The sequence below is a fragment of the Aedes albopictus genome, chromosome 2 (genome assembly GCF_035046485.1).
Source record: "Aedes albopictus strain Foshan chromosome 2, AalbF5, whole genome shotgun sequence".
NCBI classification, from domain to species: domain Eukaryota; kingdom Metazoa; phylum Arthropoda; class Insecta; order Diptera; family Culicidae; genus Aedes; species Aedes albopictus.
In genome coordinates this window covers 402,879,362-402,902,122 of record NC_085137.1, presented here as the reverse complement: position 1 = coordinate 402,902,122, position 22,761 = coordinate 402,879,362, and the positions used below count along the sequence as shown (strand labels likewise).

Below are 22,761 nucleotides of genomic sequence, written 5' to 3'. Positions count from 1 at the left end.
AATGAAGTGTAAAATACTAAAATGAATTCTATTCAATATAGCATTGAAGCTGCCGTTATCAAACGCTGCTCTCGATATGTGTTTCATTGATCCAGAAGAAACTCGCGCCAACAGTGACTTTAGTGACCATTTTACTGAAAAAAGTGACTTTAGTGACTTTTTCATGCAAATAGTGACTTTTTAGTGACTGACTCGAAAATAGTGACCAAATCACTAAAAAGTGACTCACTACCAGGCCTGTTGGAGGAATCCTCGATAAAAGCACTAGAACAATCACTGGAGGAACTTCTAAAGATATCCCAGGAGAAATTCCCGGAGGAATGTCTGGTAAAACTCCAAGAGGAATTCTTGAAAAAGCTCTGGAGCAATCCATGATAGAATCACTGAAGGAAGCCATGGAAAAATTCCTGGAGGAATTCGTCGATGCATCCTTGAATTCACTTATTATTAAGTATCTGTATTCCATAAGATTGGAATCGAGGGCGGAATTCCCTGAAACAAACCGTGAAACAATCACTACGGGAACCCTGCAAGATGCCCATGGTAGAATTCACGAAGGAGAAATTCCTGGAGAAAATCACTTGATGAATTCCTGAAAGAATCCCTGGAAAAGTTTCTGAAGAAATACCTAAGGGAATTTCTGAAGGCGTCCTTGAAAAAAAATCAAAAAGAAATCCTAGGTACCTAGATGTTTTGCTCTTAGCATGACGCTTGTTTGAATTGAATACTAGTGAAAATTTTAAAGCTTCACCATCGTTTTTCTACATTGATCACAAATTCACAAGAACTTGGGACACCCATAGTGGTGCAGAGGGCCGAATTGAACGATATCCATCCTGGGCGATTGCCCACCATCGATGGCCTTAACCTGTAGCCAGGTCAAATTTCTGTCGACTTCCTTTATTTCTTTGTAAAGGCTGCTCCGCCATGAGTCTCTGGGTCTGCCTCTGGTGCGTTCCCGAATTTCTGTTGTCATCGGCTTTTGATGACATCGACGATGGAGCTCCACGTTGGAGATCCGATTATGAGGCCATCATGCACGAATTATATACCGCAGACTACACCGTAGACATCTATTATTGATAAAGACCTGCAGCCATTGAGTGTTCTCCACTGATACATACCAGGTTTTACTGGCTTACAGCAGCCCATTCGAAGTCATTTAGGTGCTCCATGATAATGGGCTGCCACTACAACCCTCGATTTGGTTCACGATCAATCGCACCTACCAGGATCTCGTCGATTACTTACGATCAAGAACAGTAGCGGTGATAGGATACATCCTTGCCTCACTCCAGCAACGACCTGGATGGGATCGGACAAGACACCGTTGTGCAGTACTCTGCACGAAAATGCCCTGTACTATGCTTCAATGAGGCAGATGATTTGCTCAGGGACACCTTGCGCCTGAGGGCTGTTTCCGTGATCGAGACGGTCGAAAACTTTGTCGTGATCAATGAACACCAGGTAGAGAGACTCTTGGAATTCATTGATTTGCTCCAAGATGATACGGAGTGTGACATTATGGTCCACACAGGATCGTCCGGCACGGAATCCTGCTTGCTGCCGTCGGAGAGTTGCGCAAATCTTCTCCTTTATCCGATTAAGGATCAGAGTGCAGAGTCCTTTGAGAATGATGCACAGCAACATGTGTGTAGGTATATAATTTCTATAAAATAAAATCCATTGGAGAACCCTAATAAGCCAACACCATATACGGACCGTAAATGGACGGTTCAACAATACCGTATACTGTTCGAATTGTATCCCGAATGGGTGGTTAAGCACATCTTATGGTTATCGTTTATGCGGGAAGACAAGAGCTAGTTCGGTGTAAAAAAAATCACACTCACAACGATACTTCCTGGTTACTTGTCTGTGTTTTGCACACTGTGTTTATTTCGGGTTTCCTTTATCAAATCATACCTCTCTATTAAACACTAATCACATTTTCATTTTTTTTGTATTGTTAGTCAAATATCATATTGTTGTTTACGGGTTGTTTTGCTTGATTTCTGATGTGTGTGTGGTTGGTTGGTTGTTTTTGGGAATTTGTCCGCGAACGAGAAAGCTTCCCCCCTGTAAGCTCTTTCCCCACACGGAAAACAAGGGGATATCCTCCAAACCACACAAGCCTGGACGAGGGAGAACAAATGCCTGTATCATATTTTAGATGTGTCTCAAATATATAGTTACTTTATCGGCTTGCTAAAGGATAATATTTCTATAGGTTATTCCGTCTTCAAGGGAAGTGTTGGTCTCGAAAAAAGGTGGTTAATTGCAAAAGGCCATCATTATGTTCTGACCATCGGGTGAATGTCATCTGTTGATGGTTCTATAGATTGTTCCTACAATGGATCTTTTAGTAATTTATGCAAGGTTGTTAACCTTTTTCAATTTGTCAATGGTCGGGTCAAGTAACACACTAAAATAAATTACCAACATTGAAATATATTAGATCGGTAAAAGTAACATTACCGAACTTGGGTAAAGTCTTACAAGTCTTCGGTACATTTTTTCCGAACCGAACCGAAATCTTAAAACCGAAGTCGGTAATCCAATTTTAGGTATTCGAAAAAGTCTTCGGGCAATCTGGAAAAGTCTAGTAGAGTCTAGTGATCGTCGTTGTAATCACAAGCATATCTAGGACACAAAAGTCTTGTGAATGTGTTCTGGTTGAATGTTTGCATCAAGTTCCGGATTTCTAGTTGAGGATTATTCGTCATCGTCACCACCATGCTTGTTTGTGTCTCCGGGTATCTACATCGCGTTATTGGTTTGATTCTTGATCAACCGGAACCAACGGAACCGCTCGAATGCCGAACAATGTGTCTGCGTACAATAATGTACACACGGTAGTAGAGGAAAACAGAGTCAGGGGTTGTTTTTGCATACTCAGAAGAAGAACGGTAAAGCTAAACGTAGAACTGTGGTGATGCTTCCTAGAACTGGAAACCGTCCATTGGCACAGATTGATCGGCGTTGAACTGGAACTGATTGTTCTCGGTGGACGGGGCGACGGCCACGTCCTCCTCGTCATTGCTGAAGTACGTCCGGATGATGTTGAAGGTCTTCTCGTAGATCTCGGTGTTCTGATGCGACTGCAGGAATTCGATTTTGTCCAAACCTAGGGAATAAACGATTGTTTAATTGTTATTCAGAGACCCCGCCCAGACCCAAAAGCAACTTACCGTAGCATTCCTCAATCAGAACGGCATAGGGGTTTGGTTTGACCTTGTGTTGGTTGCCTGCCTTGAGTATGTTCTCCAATCCGTTCAGGGCGACCGTCACAATCTTCGGGTCCATCACGGTGAGCAGTTCACACATGGGAGGTACACAGCCTGCTTGAACCTGTGGACAAAAGAAGAGTTTTCGGTCGTAAGTGTTTTCAATAGCGAAGAGAGCTCATAGCATGTTTTTGTTCTATTATCTTATTTTTATTCGTGAATTTTAATTTAGTTGCTAGTTTTTCACGCGTTTGATTATTTATTAAGGGCCGATTTCTTCACCTTCCCGGCTTAACGACGTAAGCCTGGTTTATCTTAAACCACACTTAAAGTTAAGCCAAATTCTTAAGCCAGGTTTAAATATTTGCATTTCTTCACACCGGTTTAGCAAATAAAGGCGACGGCTTACGCTAAGCCAAGCTTAACGAAATTTCCCATATCATTCCAGTGACTTTCCAATGGAAATGTCATTTTAAGCCGCCGATATTTTGAAACGCCCGTTATATGTAGTATGGAGTAACAACAACAAAACATCCGCTGAAATTTTAGCAGGAAAAGCGGAATCGCTCGGTATTTTTTTTTCCGATACAGAAGGAAATTAACAATAATGATCTACCTAGACTGTTGATGTTTTACCCAACGCTAGTATCGAAGATCTACGATTTAGTACCTACTACATATGATCGTTCCTCAACATTTGGTGTTCGAATTTGCCTCTCATTGTACAAAGTTGGAGTGCCATTGCATTGCAGAAAAGGCATTGCAATGTTGATTTTATGTTTAGATATCCATAATCGCCTTCGAATAAAGTTGCATTTCGATAGTGAGTTTTTGAAAATGTGTTTGTCGTGAGATGCTCCAGAGCTCAGACCACTTTTCAAATATGTTTAAAATTATGATATGTGTATGTACATTCAATGAAATCCACAGCAAAGTTCAAGTTACACTAGAAACTGAAATCCCTTATTAGAGACAGTTTATTCTACTTTTATTCCATTCTTTGGTGTTTTTAATACTTTATTTTAATAATGTTTAGGTGCCGTTCACAACGCTCTAAAGAAAAGGAAAATATGGTCGTGCGTTAGGGCCCATGCAAAAAAATTAGGATTTTAATATAAAAATGCGTTAATACGATGCACGCTGCCTTATACTAAAATATGAAACGGAACGTTTTTTGCAGTGCTGAAATAGTTATTTATGCCACAATTTGCAAAAATGATGATTTTTTCAGCACGAGTTGTACATTTATCCAACCAGGCTTGCCGACCCAAGTAATCAAAAGTTCCGCTTCCCATGACAAAATGCACTTTCAAGTTCCACGAAGTTCAGATAAAGTTCCAAATGGAGCCTTGCGGGAACTTCGGTCACAAGTTCCGGCAAGGCTCATTGTTAGCTTCTTAAGCAGCCAGAAAGTTCCATTCGGAACTTTATCTGAACTTCGCGGAACTTTGAAGCTGCTTAAGATGCTACTCGGAACTTTGTCGGAACTTTCAAGTTCATAGAAGTTCAGTTCAGTAGCATTGTGTTTTAATGAAGATAAAATTTATTTCTTTTACAGAAAACAACTATTTAAGCATACACGAATAAAAGACAAATATGAATGTACCAAATCAATGAATATTAGGCTTGAGCAAAAAAAAATGCCGCCTATCGGATTCGAACCGATAGTCGCTGCGTGAGAACCCTACGCTCTACCACTGTACTACAGTTACAATTGAATGAACAGTAGGTAAAGTCTGACTTAAATCGATTTTCTGTCGGCAGCTAATTTTGCACATTTGTACAGTAGTGAAGTTAGCTTGACTTTATTGTACAGTGACAAACGCTTAGGAACTCGCTCAGAGTAGATAGAAGAGGCAAGATGAGAGAAAAGGGAAAATAGGAGCAATAGAGCAATGTGAACGAACAGGCGAAATACAAGAGTTCAGAAGTTTTGTGACTACCATCGAGTAAACACGTCTTTTATTACATCTCGTGAAGACAGAAACTCTAGTTTTGCCTCGCACTTAGATATTTCATTTATCAAGTGTCTTCAGCAGCGCAGCGGACGGCAGGCTTCACGCAGGAGGATCCAGTTGAAATCTACATAGCAGCGACATGTGTGAAAATATAAATTATCAGAAGCAATTTCCAGACATGAATCACAAACCCACCAACAGAGTTGTAATTCTGAAAACACATTTTTGTTTCTGCATGAATTTTGTCAAAGTTTTGTCAGAAGCTGCTTAGAAGGCTATCCAGCGTGCTTATGTGAACTTTCAAGTTCCAAAATTACTTAAAAATGAAGCTGCTTAGAAGGCTAATGAGCAACCTCGAACAAGCTGTTATAAAGTACCCTTTTATCTGAACTTTTGGTTACTTGGGGAGTTGGATAAATAGAACGAGTGCTGAAAAAATCGAGTTTTGCAACGTGTTGTATACAAAGTTTTTTGTAATTACGAAAAACACTCATGAATTACAACCTTAATGATCAACCTTATGATCATTCTACCATAACCGTGACAATTTGGCAAGCTCTCTAAAAAGGTATTAGAAGATTTTTTTGGGTGTCATCCTAACTTTGTTTGTAAAAAAAAAATATCTCTTGAATCATAAGAGACGAAAATGTTTATTGTGACCTGAAATTATGGAAGGACCGGGTTAAAATAAATGGAAACTTCAATGAAAATGTACTTTCGACTTCCAAATCAGTATGACAAATTTCCAAAACTATCAACACGGTGCCTTTTTGAAGGCTTTCAATCTAATGTAAAAACTTGATTGTCCCAAACCCGATGTGAATATTTTATATTGACGACCCGCCGGCTATAGGTTATCATTTTCTTTATCATCGTCTCCATCCGTAACCAAACGTTTTACAATTTTATCGTTCCTAAGGGTACATGCTTCTTAAAAAATATTTTCTGCCGTTTCAAAAATTCATTCATGAAGCAGGTGAAGAAAACCAAACTCTGCACTTTGCGGCTTAAGCCTGGCTTAGCGCTGCTAAGCCACCTCAGAGCACCGCTTAAAATAAGCCACACTTAACGTAAACCGTAGCTTAATTAAACCGGGTTTAGTGGTTAAGCCGAGGTGAAGAAATCGAAAAAAAGTTAAGCCTGGCTTAAAATTTTGCTAAGCCTGGTTTAAAATTTAAGCCCGGGTGAAGAAATCGGCCCTTAGGCCCTTAATTAAGCTACGGTTTACGTTAAGTGTGGCTTATTTTAAGCGGTGCTCTGAGGTGGCTTAGCAGCGCTAAGCCAGGCCTAAGCCGCAAATTGCAGAATTTGGGTTTCTTCACCTGCTTCATGGATACATTTTTGAAACAGCAGACAATATTTTTAATGAAACATGTACACTAAGGAACGATACGATTGTAAAACTTTTGGATACGGATAGAGGCGATCATATAGAAAATGATAATCTACATCCAGAGCATCGTCAATATAAAATATTCAACATCGGTTTTTGGGACAATCAAGTTTTTACATTAGATTGAAAGTCTTCAAAAAGGCACCGTGTTTGCAAATTTGTCATCCTCATTTGGAACTCGAAAGCACATTTGCATTGAAGTTTCTAATTATTTTAATCCAGTCCTTTCCATAATGTCAGGTCACAATGAACAATGTTATGATTCAAGAGATATTATTTTTTTAACAAACAAATTACGCTCAAAAAAAAATCTTCTAATAACTTTTTATACACTGATTTCTTACAAAAACTTAGTTCAAAGCACGTTTAGCCCATAAAATATTCAACATTTTGACTCATAATTCTAAATATATAAAGTATTATTCGTGGTGTATGTACTTCTAAACATAACTTATTTTGAATACCTAATAGGGTGAAGATGACTATTATCGGCAGGTTTGTTCTCTTTGTCGTGGGGGTTTTTCGTTAGCCAAAATGCCTGAAACATTGTCATATCATTCAGCTTAATTTGGAAGGATTTGTGGCCAACTTTGAGTTCAATAGGTTTCAAAAAACCTTTCATGACGACGAAAACAAAACTGCCGAAAGTAAATAAGTTCCACTACCTAAAAATGACGAAATTCCTAGAGAAATCCCTGAAATAAATTCCAACAAGAATTTCTGGAAAAAATGTGTAGGAATCGCAAATAAATTCCTGGAAGAATTCCCGAAGGGATTCCTTAAACAAATTCAGGAAGAATTCCTGAAGGAACCCCTGGAGGTGTGCCTAGAGGAATCCTTGGGCAAATTCATCGAGGAATTCCAGAAGAAATTCCTGGATGATCTAGTGGAAAAATCTCCGAAAGAATTCTTTTAAAAAATCCTAAAAGAATTCCTGGAAGAGCTGCTAGAGGAAACTCTGAAGGTATTCTTTAAGGAATCTGGTAAAATCTCAAAGGAATTCCTGGACAAAAACCTGAAGGAATTCCTCGAGGAATCCTTGGAGGAATTCCTGGATAAATTCCTGGAGGAATCCTCGGAGAAATTCCTGGAGGAACTCTTGTAGGAATCGCAGATAAATACCTAAATGAATTCCCAAAGGGATCTTCTAAAGAAAGTCTTGGAATTATTCCTGCAGGAACCCCTGAAGGTGTCCCTGGAAAAATTCCTAGAGGGATCTCAGAGGAACTACTGGAGACATCCCTGGATGCATTGCTGAAGGATCTTGTGGAAGAATCTCTGGGGAAATCCCTGGAAAAATTCCTGGAGGTACCCCAGAGGAAATCTGAAGAAATCCCTGGAGAAACTTCTGGAGGAGTTTCTAGAGAAAATCCTGGAGGAACTTGAAGTAATCTCTGGAAAATGTTAGACGAATACCTGGAGAAAAACATGAAGGAATTCCTCGAGGAATTCTTGGAGAAATTCCTCTAGGAATCCCTGGAATAATTCCTGAGGAATGCCTGGAAGAAATTCATGCAGAAATTCCTGTAGGAATCGTAGATAACTTTCTGGAGGAATTCCCGCAGGGACCCCTTAGAGAAAGTCCTTGAAAAATGCCTGAAGGAGCCCCTGGAGGTGTTCCTGGAGGAATCTCAAGGCAAATTCCTGGAGGAATCTTAGAGGAAATTCCTTCAAAATGGTCTAGACTCTGAAGCATCACACGACCAAAACATTTTCAAAAAGTCACTATCGAAATGCAACTTTAACAAGGCGATAATGGAGATTATTTATTCGAAGGAAATTTTGGATATCAAAACATAAAGCAACATTGCAACGCCTTTTCTGCAATGTGGCACTCCAACTTTGTACAATGAAAGGCAAATTCGAACACCAAATGTTATGGAACGATCATATGAAGTAGGTACTAAATCGAAGATCTTCGATACTAGCGTTGGGTAAAATATCAACATTCTATGTAGTTCATCATTATTAATTTCCAAAAAAAATACCGAGAGATTTCGCTTTTCCTGCTCAAATTTCAGCGGATGTTTTGTTGTTGTTACTCCATACTGCATATAACGGGCATTTCAAAATATCGGCGGCTTAAAATGACGTTTCCATTGGAAAGTCACTGGAATGATATGGGAAAATTCGTTAAGCTTGGCTTAGCGTAAGCCGTCGTCTTCATTTGCTAAGCCGGTGTGAAGAAATGCAAATATTTAAACCTGGCTTAAAAATTCGGCTTAACTTTAAGTGTGGTTTAGGATAAACCAGGCTTACGTCGTTAAGCCGGGTAGGTGAAGAAATCGGCCCTAAGTGATATAAGTATGTAAAACTATGACTGAATCAACAATCTGTCATCTTGTTTGATGTCGGTTTGCGTCTACAGCTCTGCAACCTCGGTCACACCCAATGTTTGCCTGATCACGTCTCACTTGGAGTGCCCACGTTTTCTTGTGTCAACACGATGAATAGCAAACCTACTTTGCAGGGTTATTCTGTTGCATTTTCGAAGCATGCTGTATCCATCGTATCTGAGATCCGATAGCATGGGTGGCTTTGCTATTAGAACGGTTGTTGAGTCTTCTGTATCTCTCTTCTTTTCATTAATCGTCCTGTCACTTGTCAAGAGACTCTTGCGCTGATTCTTCGCCCAAAGCATACCGTTTTGTAAACGGCATTCGTGCAGTACTGCCAGGACATCCCCGGCTGGTAACTCATCCGGCTCAGGGTTGCGACAGTCGATCTCCATTCTGTCCAGCTTTACTGTCGCTGTCTGTCCACATGCCGTTGTGTATTCGAATCTGCTGATGAACAACGGTTAGGTTTTGTGACATTGCTTTTCGAGCAAGTAGTTGTTCCTTGGAGATTCCACCAAAGCTTGACCTTCGCCCGTAAACAATCCTGTTTTTCCGCAAGTGACTATGCGAGCTGTTTCCCGCGTGGTCGTCTAACTGCTTCCACAGATTCTGTTAACTTTTGGCCCCCGCCCGTCTACAGAATTTAATCCGTTTCTCCACAGACTGCCACACCAGCTGCTCTCCGCACGAAAGTCTTTGAACGACTTGTCGCTGTCGACGATGCTATCGTTGTCGCTGTCTTCACTTGTGTCAGCTTCAAAATTAGTTATCAATGGCACTTTCAGCATTGCCTCTGGCATGCGAACTTGTTTCGAGCAACCCTCTTCAAGTGGGTCCTCTGCTTTTGGGCACGTTCCTCGAAAATCAATGCCGACGGCTTGTCGACTGTCACTATCGGATCGTTCAACCACTCCCGCAATCCCTTCTTCGAAAGGTCCTCAAGCTTCACCAACAGCGCTTTCTCGGCCTTTTCAATGCGTTGAATCGATTGACGCTGCTCGCAAACTGCGTCCGGATCGCTTTCCGCTTCTTCACAAACTCTCTTTCCGCCGCCAGTAGAGCGGCTTGCAGCTTCTGCTCATGCTTCAACTGCTGTTCTGCCCATAACTGCATAACAGTCACATTCGTCAAAAGAAGGCATTGGAGAAAATGGAGCTCAAAGTTTGCAACTTGCGTTAATATGGGAAAGGATTGAAATTGAAAGAATTTGCCTTAAACTCAAAATTAATCCTTTAGCAATGAAATCTTCTACAGCTATTCTTCTATGCTTGGCGAAGATAAGTAGAAATAATAAGACCAACATTTGATTGGCGGTACGCTATGAATCCAGTGTGTATTCTCAGTGTGACTGTTATGCGGTTACATTCATGAATATATGATAATGTGACAAAATGACTTGGTATTTATTTCATATTTTGTAGAACAAACTTGTCAAGTTCATTTGGGTGGATGAAAGTACATTAGAATAACCAGCCACAGAAATCCAATGTCGTGACTGTTCGTGTGACTAACATCTAGTTTGCCTCGCCCTTACAGCGTCAGTAGCGGTACTATAAGTGTCAAATAAATTTTGTTTACCAAAACAAAAGGTCCTCTACAAGATGGATATATAAAAATAAACAATTATTACAACTAAAGTTATTAACATAATTAAATAGAAAAACTGAGTACAGCGCCATTAGCGTTCTAGTGTATTTCTATTGAAAGTACTGATAATTTGGAGATGATTCCCGAAAATAACACAATATTGTCGAAAGCTGCAAATGTTACAAATATGCAGTTATGGGCAGTGTTCCTTTATCTCACTGTGATTGTAGCTCACGCATCGCCTTTTCCTGCTTTATCTGCTATTTTTTTCATGATTACTGCCGAGCGAGTAGCTTCTTCCTCGCCGTCATCGGCTTCACACATAGTTGCTTCTCTTCTAACTGCTTCTCAATTGGATCGACGTCAAAGCAAACTCCCTGATCGGACCAGGGATAGGGTGCGACTCAAAACTCTTTGCGTACCGCACACGCTGCTACGAGACAGCACACCAAACTAGAAGGAGACGAGTACGCGCAATTGGTTGTGTGTTGCTCGCTTACTTTGCCGCGCGCTGGAGCTCTCCTGTCTCTCACGCTTTGTCGTATGCACTCTCTCGGTGCTTGACTCCGTGCTTTGCACTTGGCTTGATACTACGCATGATTGGAAAAATTTCGAATCAAACGACCCATCACTTGTCAACCCTTGACAAGCTTAACAACTTTGCCGAAAACACAAACTCTTAAATTAATTTATTAAGTGATTTTTTCTGTTTGGAGACAAGCACAGTCCCAGCACCGTGCATTACTCTCTGCGCCGTAGAGCTAGTGCTGCGATTGTCTCTCGCACAATTACGAAAGCTCTCTCACTCATACGTCTCTGTCTCTCGGCAAAACGGGTGACAAGCACTTGAGATTGTGTGAAGCACACGCTTTTTTCGCACCGCACGGTGCATGCCGCCACTCCCTGGATCGGACCCTTTATCGCTTTTTTGGCCGCATTACTTGCCCGCTATATCTGGAACTTTCAGTAGCTACGCCCAATTGTCCAATGTTATATGGGAGTCCCATGGGGTTAGTGTTATTCCCCTTACGTGTCCTTTCTCTAGCAAGCATCAGTGACAGCCAGCACCATATGACGAAGTCGTCAGTGTGAAGCTGCCTCATTGCTTTGGCGGAGCAAGTCGCCTCCATCGTGTGATTCTGTATTATGCCAAGTGATTCTACTGTAGTTTGCTAAGATGGCGGGGAACGGTTGACCTAGTGAGTGACAAAATATTCACAGTAACGTCGCACGCTCAGGTAAGAGTGTCGACGAACTCATCGTTCTTCTGGTTCAGTGTAATATTTATTTCGTAACATATGATAAAAACCCCGGGTACTCACCAAGTATTTAATCTGATCCACAGTACCACCACTGGTGGCATTCGTGATCGCCCAGGCCGCCTCTTTCCGTGTCTTGAAGTCCGCCTTCGACAGCAGATCGATAATGCTCGGGAAGATGCTGGCGTCGATGACGGCCTGGATCTGGTGCCGATTGCCGGCCGCTATATTCGAGATGGTCCAGCAGGCCTCCTTCCGGATGGTTTCCTTTGGCGAACTGAGTAGCTGCTGGATACACGGTAAGGCATTGCAGTTGAGAATTAGCTGTGTCTGGGTGTCGTTGCCGGTGACGATGTTGCCGACTGCCCGCAGGGCCGCCGAAACCACGTTGTTATTGTTGTGTCTGCAAAGGCATCAGATTTGGAATCAGTATTATAAAGTAACAACTCTTGCGCCCGGAGTCCCCGCAAACCCAACTTACAGTAACAATTCGACCAGCCTCCGACAGCAACCGGCCTCGATAACTGCCTGAATGTTATCGTTCGGTCCATCGGACAGATAGCTCACAGCCCAAACGGCATCGCCCAGAACTTCCACATCGCTGTGGAACATCAACCGGGCCAAAATGGGTAACCCTTTCTCCACCTTGGAGAAATCTGGTGGGGGGTTCTTTCCGCGACACAAGTTGGACAGGGCCCAAACTGCATTCCGTGTTAGATTTAACCGGGTGGACGAGTTCAGAACACTGAAATAAAAAAAGGACGTCAAAATCACAGAACTTCAAACCATACCGTAGCTTGAAACTTACTGTAGCAGTGGTTCCAGCACGCCGGCGTCCAGAACAAAGTTCCGGCACTCGGGAGAATCACCCGCAATATTGCCCAACGCCCAGACGGCCTGTTCCTGTACGTCGATGTGAGGACTTTCCAGCAGTTTGATGAAGATCGGAACGGCGCCGGCTCCTATCACGACGCTGGTTTGCTCTGACGTGCCGGAAGCGATGTTGGTCAAGGCCCAGGCAGCTTCAAACTGGAGCAAGAGAATACCATTGAACAACCCGTTGAAACTGAAGGCAGAACGTCGACTTACCTGCAGCGTCGAGTTGGATGTGTTGGCCAGAAATTCGACGAACCGCGGAACTATATTATGCTGAATGACCAGATCTATCGGGGGATTCGGTTCCTTGGAGAGCAGCTTCCGGAACTTCTGTGTAGCTGCCAGCTGGTCTTCCACCGTAGCACTGTACAGGGCTTGGATGGTTTCCGGTTTGATCAGGGGATGCGTGTCGGTCGTCTGGGGTTCATCCTGTAGGGAAACAATTCGTTACAAGAAAACAGGAGGTAATAACAGGAACGTGGCGAAACTTACAGCAAGAATGGCGTCCTGGTCAAGCTCATCTGCGACGTTCACATTTCTCCGCTTGATGAGTTGCTGTTCGCGCTTTTGCTTGCGCAACTGGATGCCCTCCTCTTCGCGCCGTCGACGCATCTCTGTCGAGTCCAGGCCAACATTTTTATACCGATGCCGATGGGCTGCGTTGTTCGACATCTGAAAAAACAAAAATAGCAAATCAGTGGATTGGACTGATCAGTTAGGGTCTCCACCCAGTTAGCCTAGTGGTTGAGTCTATGGACCGCCAATCCGGAGACGGCGGGTTCGATTCCCGTTCCGGTCGGGAAAATTTTCTCGACTCCTTGGGCATAGTGTATCATTGTGCTTGCCTCACAATATACAAATTCATGCAATGGCAAGCAAAGAAAGTCCTTCAATTAATAACTGTGGAAATGCTCAAAGAACACTGGTTTGAAGAGAGGCAGGCCAAGCTCCAGTGGAAGCATAGAGCCATTAAGAAGAAGAAGACTGATTAGTTTGATAAGTATTCTTCCCAGGTAACCTATGTATTAGCATTTGAATAAAGCAATACACCAGTTTTTGTTTTTCCGTCCGGGCATAACCACTGCGATCAATTTTGATCTATTGTGATATATCCCGTGTTCTCTGCATAGTGCATGTCGTGTTACTTTTTCACCAATGAGAAATTCAAATTGCAAAGTACCCACACAGACAAACAGACGTAACACTTGCGAAATTTCCATCGACCACGTTTTTAAACGATCATTTTAAATTTTCATAATTGTGCCTTTCTCAACCAGAGGCGCGCGCATCGTTTTCTATGCGTTTGACGTTTCACACTAGCGCCTTCTGTTGACGATATTTCACAACACAGTGATTCGTGCAACTTTTCCACCAGGTATGGTAGTGTGAACTGGGTGATGGATTTCCATGAAAACCGTTCAAGGTGTTACGTCTGTTTGTCTGTGGTACCTAATTGCGGAAAGGTTGGACACACACGATCAGATTTTTAAACATTTTTTGCATTTTTTTTTTGGCAAAGGTAACATCATTATTTGGTCGAAAGATAGCACTGTTTTGTTGTGATTATGTAGGAGAATACTCAAGGAGAGTGTTCACTCCGGAAATAAATTGCGTAGCTGAATAACAGGACTCTGTTGGACAAGGCACGTTCGATGATCTTTGATTCTTTGAGCCTGTGGTGGGGTGAGGCTGTACTTACTAACTTTTAGTACTGATCTGTGCTGGCTACTGCTTATTAGAGTAACCGTAGTCTAACTACCGTGCGGTACCCATATTCTGAACGGTTAAGGGAATCTCACAACAAACACTAAAATAAATGGAAGTTGTTGTTGCTAGAGATAATGCTTCACATTACCATGAAGTGTGTTTGTTGTCTAGCTTAATGTATAAAATAAATTAAATCTCATAATAACTTCCAGTCTCTGATCTTAACATATTTTCGTTTGTGGATGACGTGTTCCTAACTATGGACACCATAAGAAGCCGTGGTCCTAATTCTGAACACATAGTGTTACTTACTATGTACAAACACATTTTCTACGTCCGCAGTTCAGTCAAAAACGATATGTTTTGTAACGATTGGATAATAGCGGGGCTTCATAAAATTAACACCTCAACTCTCGATTCAATACAGGGTGTTTGGTTCCTGAGTGCAAACTTTTTAAAGGGTGATAGAGAACCATGATTGGTGAAAAAAATTGTTCTACGCATATGGTCAAATCTCAACCGTTACGTAGTTATTGAACTCCCCATGTTTTTGACTCCTATTGCTCGAACTGGCTATAACTTTAAAATGGTCAAACATATCACAGTTTTTTTACCCTTATTCGAAAGATTATTGAATTGTCTATCAAATGGCATCTTTCAATTTTTAGTTAAATAACTAAGTTTTCTAGAGCAAAATAGCTAAAAATAGTGTGTTTTAATTTGTTTATGTCAATTATCTTTGAAACATGCGTAATAAATTAAAATTCTTTCTTCGGCAAATTTGTGGCCCCTGTTCCACTCTACAACTCATTCTTTGACGCCAAACTTCTAACTCTTATCGTTTTCTTGCAATTTTGATTTAAATGTACGGCACAGTAATTGTAATTGTAATTGTAATTGCTCAGTCCACACCCAGGCCGACAACTGTCAGCCCATCTGCTTGTAGGCAGATGTGGACCTACTAAGCCTCCCCCGTTAACATGTCCTACACCGAATTAGCACACCGGGATCTTCCACAGGCAGGCGCTGGCGTTACCAGTCCCAACAAGTGTCAGATACATTAAATAGATGGGGTAGAGGATATAGAAAGATGTGGGAATAGGATGGGAAGAGGTAGAAAATGAAGAGATAGTAGAGAGGTTTCGATTTTGTTGCTGAAACGAGAAAAAGAAAGAATGATAAAGAACATTAGCGATATGTTCATAGATTATGATTTTTTCGATAATTTCTCATCTATTTTGTTTCCATATCGTTGCATCGGTGACCATTTTCATCGCCTTTCTAGTTTTTGTTAGGGTCATCTCGCGTTTTTTCGTCATGTCCTCTTTGCCGGTTGGCGACGTTCGGGATGTAAGTAGAAAAGCATGCATTTAATATGATTAGTACGACAGTAATTGTGATTGCTCAGTACTTCCAGCCCATTTGTCCGCAGTACATATCAGGCATCCCGTTTTAACAAGTCCTACACAGAATTAGAAACCCGGATCTCCCACAGACAGTCCTAACTAGTGTCAGATAAGTTCAATTGAGGATAGGAAGCGGCGAAATGAGAAGACAGTAGAGAAGGTTTGGTTCATTGGTAGCTGTGTTCATGTGATGTTTGTCTGACATTGAAAAACTAATTTCCGTAGGTGTTTAACTCTCTACCCCAAATTTAATACAGGAAAAATATCTGATCAGATGAATAGTTTGGCAATTCTATGTCCATACATCTTTTATCAAGAAGGAATAATGTTGTTTACTGTTATAAAATAATTCAGTTAAAGGGCAGCTAATGCATTGTAGTCCAGAATAAACCTACAGAAAATGTCCCAATAAAAAGTTTACACTAGTTCAACTAACTACACAAACTAAAAAGTGTTATTATATTTTACCAATGATTTCATCCTAATCTTGACCCTAACATAGTTATGCGCTTAGTGGACAACGACCAAAAATAATCCTAATCTTGACCCTAACATAGTTATGCGCTTAGTTAGACAATGACCAAAAATAGTGTTGTTTCGACAATAGTCACATACTATGCCCTACGACATTGACGATTCTATTGTCTATGGCTCACCTATTTAGCGCCACCCAGCAGGGACTTGGTCTGGTACCCAATTCAGTATATCCGCTCCACGTAATGTACCGTACCTCTTTCGATTTGTGATATATTACGCGGAACATTACTCTCTTCATTCGGATAGCGGCTATGTAACCCATTGGATTAAAAACCTGTATCAACCATGAAGCGATTAATCGGAGACTGAAGACTCTATACCAAATTTGGCTCAGAGACAGGTAATCAGTGAAGTCAGTTTTTCTCGTTTGTCAGATACGATTGATACGTATTAAGACAAACTTTCCACTGCATCTGCCAGCAATAATCGGTGATCGATCAACATTTCGAGTAACCTACCCCAATTTACTCAAGAATGCCAAGGATCACCGCTCATGCTTTACAATACAGTTGGAAAAACTAGAGCAACACCTGGCCACAATGATGCATAAAGCACTAAAGCGGACCGGAAGTGTCGGTGAGCCAGCCCCACCTGATTTAAATGTACGGCACAGTGCGCAAAAAAGTGCTTACCATGATGATTGCATATTTATGATCTGAAATGCGACGTTTAAATCGAAATTGCAAGAAAACGATAAGAGTTAGAAGTTTGGCGTCAAAGAACGAATTGTAGAGTGGAACAGGGACCACAATTTTGCCAAAGAAAGAATTTTAATTTATTACGCATGTTTCAAAGATAATTGACATAAACAAATTAAAACACACTATTTTTAGCTATTTTGCTCTAGAAAACTTAGTTATTTAACTAAACCAATCGGTTCAAAGATGCCATTTGATAGAAAATTCAATAATCTTTGGAATAAGTTTAAAAAAACTGCGATAAGTTTGACCATTTTAAAGTTATAGCCAGTTTAGGCAATAAGAGTCAAAAACATGGGGAGTTCAATAACTACGTAACGGTTGAGATTTGACCATATGCGTAGAACAATTTTTTCACCAATCATGGTCCTCTATCACCCTTCAAAAAGTTTGCACTCAGGAACCTAACACCCTGTATATGCTTCATAAAAGGAAAATCTATTTTGTGTAAGCCGACTGTTCAGAATATGGAGCTGTCTATAATATGGTGCTCTCACGGTAGTATGCTTTGAAAGTTGTGAAGACACCCTACGAGATGTGGTACTCTCGAAAGTCGAACATGGGCAATCTCCGAGTGCTTGGATCATTTGTCCACACGCATGTACCAAAACAATGAAAAGGGTGTCAGAGAAGAACACATGGTTGAGTATGCCACAAGCGAATACAGAATTGGGATCCTCAAAAGAAGAAGTTGTTCATTTCTCGTGACGTTATTCTTCATGAAATAAAAAAGGAGAGTAATATAACCAACCTTTCTCGAAGACCGCTAAGAGCAACATTAACGGCGGCTACTATTCGAGCAACCCGCGCAGCGCTACCATTTTGACTTAACCACTCTTTTCCACACCGGTAGCAATAAAATTGTTCGTATCGGGAGGGCTGTCATATTTCCATAACATTTTTAGCAGCGCAACTGTCCCGCTACTATATTTTGCGAGCGCATCCAGCAGCGACCGGTAAAGTTTTCTGCAATGATGGAGGGCTGCCAAACGGGCTATAGAAGCGCACCGTTAAAGGTGCTCTAAGTGATCCGATGCTTGTGAAAAAAGTTATACGCTTGCTTGGTAGGGTAACGGTCGTATTTTGGACCCCTAGAGGACATTAGTTTGAATTTAAGCTAAAATCAAACAGATTCAGAGGGTGTTACACATAATGATGATGTTGGTATAACCGTAAAAGCCTTCACTATCCGTTAAAAATATCCACACGGTCATTTCTGGCTGAAAATTTGATGAAAATAACTGATTTTTGAAGCATCAGTTTTAACTATTTTGGACACCCCGATTTATTTTGGACCCTCTTAAGTATATATATATATAAGGTGTTTAAACCCACTTGAAACTATTTTGGAAGAGTCTGCCACTTGGATATGCTGGAGCACATCCTAATTACTTGATTGACAAAGGATGATTAGACGAACTTTGTGAATTTAATGCGCTAGAATGATAAATGTTTTTGTTTACATCATCAAGTTTCCCCAGCACCACTTTCTCTTTTCGTAAACATGCCGAGACACTCGCACGGATGACGAGATTAACAAAAAATAATTTCAAGGCAAATAATGATAGGGTGACAAAGGGTATTATCGGCAGGTTTGTTCTCTTCGTCATGGGGGTTTTTTGTGGTCCAAATTGCCTGAAATTTGGGCATATAACTCAGCTTGGTTGGGAAGGATTTGAGGCCAACTTTGAGATCAACAGGTTCCAAAAAACCCCCCATGACGAAGAGAACAAAACGGCCGAAAATACGTAAGTTCCCCTATTTCCAGTGAGGAAATGATTGCTGCTCTTGCAGAATAATCTTATTAAGCGAATGATTCTAAAAACTTTCGTCATCTCTTTAATGAAGAAATGTGAAAATTATGATAATACGACCCAGGGGGTTCAAAATATATGGGCGTCCAAATTATATTGGTTACCCTAACTTAGGCCACTTGGCACCATGAATTAGGAGTCGCCTGTTTGGTGGACTTTTACCACCGGATCGGGCAATCCGTAGTGATATTCGGTAGCAGTTCCTTGAACTGGCTAATGTCGTTTTCGTTTTTGATTCAGTTCCAACCTGGGTTGGAACTGGATCAGATCACAGCTTCAACCCCAACCCGACTTCGGTTTCGCTTGTACTAAAGTTTGTTTGACGTTGTTTGTTTACACATTTTCCGCCGATCCAGTTCCAACCCAGGTTTAAAAACGAATTCGACATAAGAGAGAGGGTACCTGGCAAACCAAAAACAAAATAATAGGGCACCGCACTGTTTTGATTTTGTATGGGACTTTGACGTTTCGTGGCCTTGTTGTTTACAAAATTTCTGTAAGAGTGAATGATAGGGAGAGATTTTCATGCAGTGCCCTATAACAAATTTTATTGTCATAGGGCACTGCATACGGCGGTTGCTATGATATTTTTTCTAAGTCTTTGACGTTTCGTGGCCTTGTTGTTTACGATTCGGATTTAGAGAAATTTCGTCGGCTTTCCTTAGGCAGTGTGAATAAATTCAAAAGGTGAGTTTGCGCGCACTGAGTAGTGTGCTAATTTAAGGTGAAACGGGACGCCGTGTTATTTTTCCTATCTTGCCTCTCTTTCTAACAATTTGCCTCGCGATTTTGAAGATGGTAAACTCAAATTCCATTGCACTGAAGATTATGAAAAAACAATCAGCATGTGCAGTGCAAGTGAGCATACACAATGATAGGTTTTTGTTGCAAAATATGAAGTAGAATCTGAGATTACCATCTTAGTAGCAACAGAGCAATGGCGGATATTTACCCGACCGTCCCGTCCGCCCTTAATACTTACTGCTAAGATTTCACCAAGAGCTTCTCCTGGAATTCCTTCAGGAACTATCAGCGGTTTACAGGAGCGTTCCGTCAACAATGTCCATTCCGGTATCGCTGCCCACAGGACTGCGGATCGACGATTCACGCCGACAATGTCCAAAGTTCCAAATCAACTTGGATGTGCAGCAACTTAGAAGTTTCGGTGATGGCCTCCGACAACAGAATTATCATCGAATGGAATCCGACGAGAAGCAGGACGATCATGGCTACCTACATCTCCCAGTGCTTCATTCAGCGCTACACCCTTCCACCGGAACACGATTCCAACCAGATCAACTCGTCGATTTCATCGGACGGCATCTTGACGATTTCGGCTACGAAGCAAGCGGTTTCGGATGCGGAAGGCCACAAGTCGATTCCGATTGTTTCGACAGGTCAACCGCTGAAGAGAATCGGTGCCGATGTGCCGATCACGAGAAGAAGGCAAGAAGAAGGATAGTATTGCCCACGTATCTTAGTGGAGTGGTGGTCGAGGTTTCGCTGTTGTAACAATTTGCACGGTCAGGACACTTTGTTCGCACAGGACTTGTTAATGTTTAGCTGAATAAAAGATTAGTGATTGAATTCATTCCCAGATTCCTTTCGGGGTTCCTTCAGGATTTTTTCCGCGATTTCTCCAGAAAATTAATCTGGGATTCTCCAGGAATTCCTTCTGCTGTATCTGAGGGAGTTCCTCTTGAGATTCTTCTAAGGATTTATTTAGGATTCCATCGGAAATGCCCTCTGGGATTCTTCCAGGAGTTTCTTCTAAGATCCCTAAAACGGTTTCAACTATGATTCCTCTTGGAGTTCTTGCCAGAAGTCCTCCAGAACTTTCCTTCCCCAAGAGTTTTGGGATTCCTCTAGGAATTTCATCTGAGATTACCCCAGGAATTCCTTGCTTCTCCAAAAATGTATTCCAGGATTCCTACGGGAATTCCTTCTGGGATTGCTCATTGAGATTCTTCCAGTGGTTTATTCAGGATTCCATCGGAGGTTGCTTTGGGATCCTTCCAGGAGTTTTAATTTTAAGGATGCCTTAAGAAGTTCCATTTGGCATTCTTTCGGTAGTGCTTTCCTGGATTTCTCCAGCAACTCCTCGCGAGATTCCTACCGGAATTTATTTATCAATATTTAATAATAAATCTATTTATTTTTTCAGATATTCCTCCAGGAATTCGTTTGAGATTTCTCTGGGAGTTCCTTCTGAGATTTATCTAGAAGTTACTACAAGGATTTCTATGGTCCTGCTTCTCGTCGGATTGCCTTCGATGATAATTCTGTTGTCGGAGGCCATCACCGAAACTTCTAAGTTGCTGCACATCCAAGTTGATTTGGAACTTTGGACATTGTCGGCGTGAATCGTCGATCCGCAGTCCTGTGGGCAGCGATACCGGAATGGACATTGTAGACGGGACGCTCCTGTAAACTGCTGATAGTTTCTGAAGGAATTCCAGGAGAAGCTCTTGGTGAAATCTTAGCAGTAAGTATTAAATTAGCACACTACTCAGTGCGCGCAAACTCACCTTTTGAATTTATTCACACTGCCTAAGGAAAGCCGACGAAATTTCTCTAAGTCCGAATCGTAAACAACAAGGCCACGAAACGTCAAAGACTTAGAAAAAAATATCATAGCAACCGCCGTATGCAGTGCCCTATAACTTATTTTGACATTCATGAGTTCTTCATGAAGAGCTTAAAATATCATGTCAATAGCATAATTTGATATCATATCAAAATATGCCATTCGTTTGTCATTTACTAAATGATTTAAAAATTGGCAGAATAACTACTGAATGTTTAATTTTACTATCATAACTAATTTTGTAATTGATGAGACATTGTTGATATCTTGCGAGTTTGATGGAACCACGCCCTTTTTGCTGCACTTATTAAGAATAACATAATGACAAAATTTGAAATTTATCTATTCTAATGGTAAGACTTGTGATTTGTTTACAATTACATTCCTTCCGGAAAACTTATAAGATTTTTATTTTGTTATTGGAATAAACAACTACATTTATCCTTTTTTCAGTTGCCAAGAGAATAACAAATTATGTTACTGTTCTGTTCTCAATAACTCAATAATGGTATATTTTGCAATTCCCAACCTTATATTTTTTTGTTCTTGGTTTGCCATTGTAATGCCAAAATTTGACATTCTATTTCATCGAACAATGTCAGTTTTTATATTTTTCCCTTTTGTCACTTATTTCAAACAAACCAATGGTAAATTTTGCCATTTAGTAATACTGTTTTAATGGTAAAACATGGCATTATTTTGCAATTCTTTTCTACTCGGGTTGCTGTTACTGGAGCGATGCGAATCACTCCATCAAAAGCTTTAGATGCAATTCTCAATCTGCTGCCTTTGCACGAGTACGTTCAATTAGAAGCAGAAAAAGGAATTGCTGAGACTTGAACGAGTTGAAAAGTTTATGCCAGGTGATCTTGTAGGTTACCTGAGCATTTCACAACACTTCCAAAATAGGTCAGTAATGGAAATCATTAAAGACTGGATGAAACCTGTGGAGAACCATGATGTTTCTTAGAAGTTGCACGAAACAACTCGTGCAGATTGGGAAGTCGGAGGTCGCACTGTTCGTCAAGGGTCAATCAAATTCTTTACAGATGGCTCAAAAGTTGGAATAAAAACGGGAGCAGGAATCTACGGCCCTGGAATACAAATTTCAGTAGTGATGGGACACTATCCTACGGGTGTTTCAAGCAGAGATTCTTGAGAGAAAATACAGATATGAAAATATATATGTTTTCTCCGATAAAAATCATTGTGCGCTTACAAATGCACTTCAAAGCTTGTCTGGGAATGCATTCTTTCACTGCGCAGGCTGTGCCAAGGGAACTCAGTGAACTTATACTGGGTTCCAGGTCACTGTGGCATTGACGGGAATGAAATGGAGCACGAGCTTGCTAAAAGCAGTCGGTTCCAATTTA

At 41.1% G+C, this 22,761-nt stretch overlaps 2 protein-coding genes across 2 annotated transcripts; one reads left to right on the top strand and one right to left on the bottom strand.

The window, feature by feature from the left end:
* Positions 1–1,861: 1,861 nt before the first annotated feature.
* Positions 1,862–13,318, bottom strand: LOC134283971 (importin subunit alpha-6-like). The gene is made up of 7 exons (XM_062853321.1): positions 13,132–13,318; positions 12,853–13,068; positions 12,572–12,792; positions 12,245–12,508; positions 11,827–12,166; positions 3,192–3,351; positions 1,862–3,127 (listed from the first exon to the last, which is right to left on the bottom strand). Exons 1-7 carry the CDS (start codon positions 13,309–13,311, stop codon positions 2,943–2,945), a joined length of 1,566 nt encoding a protein of 521 aa, XP_062709305.1. The 5' UTR covers positions 13,312–13,318; the 3' UTR covers positions 1,862–2,942.
* A 6,471-nt stretch (positions 13,319–19,789) lies between these two features.
* On the top strand, positions 19,790–21,042 carry LOC134287303 (heat shock protein 23-like). The gene has a single exon (XM_062848952.1). The coding sequence runs from the start codon at positions 19,943–19,945 to the stop codon at positions 20,261–20,263; it is 321 nt and encodes a 106-aa protein (XP_062704936.1). The 5' UTR covers positions 19,790–19,942; the 3' UTR covers positions 20,264–21,042.
* Positions 21,043–22,761: the final 1,719 nt, after the last annotated feature.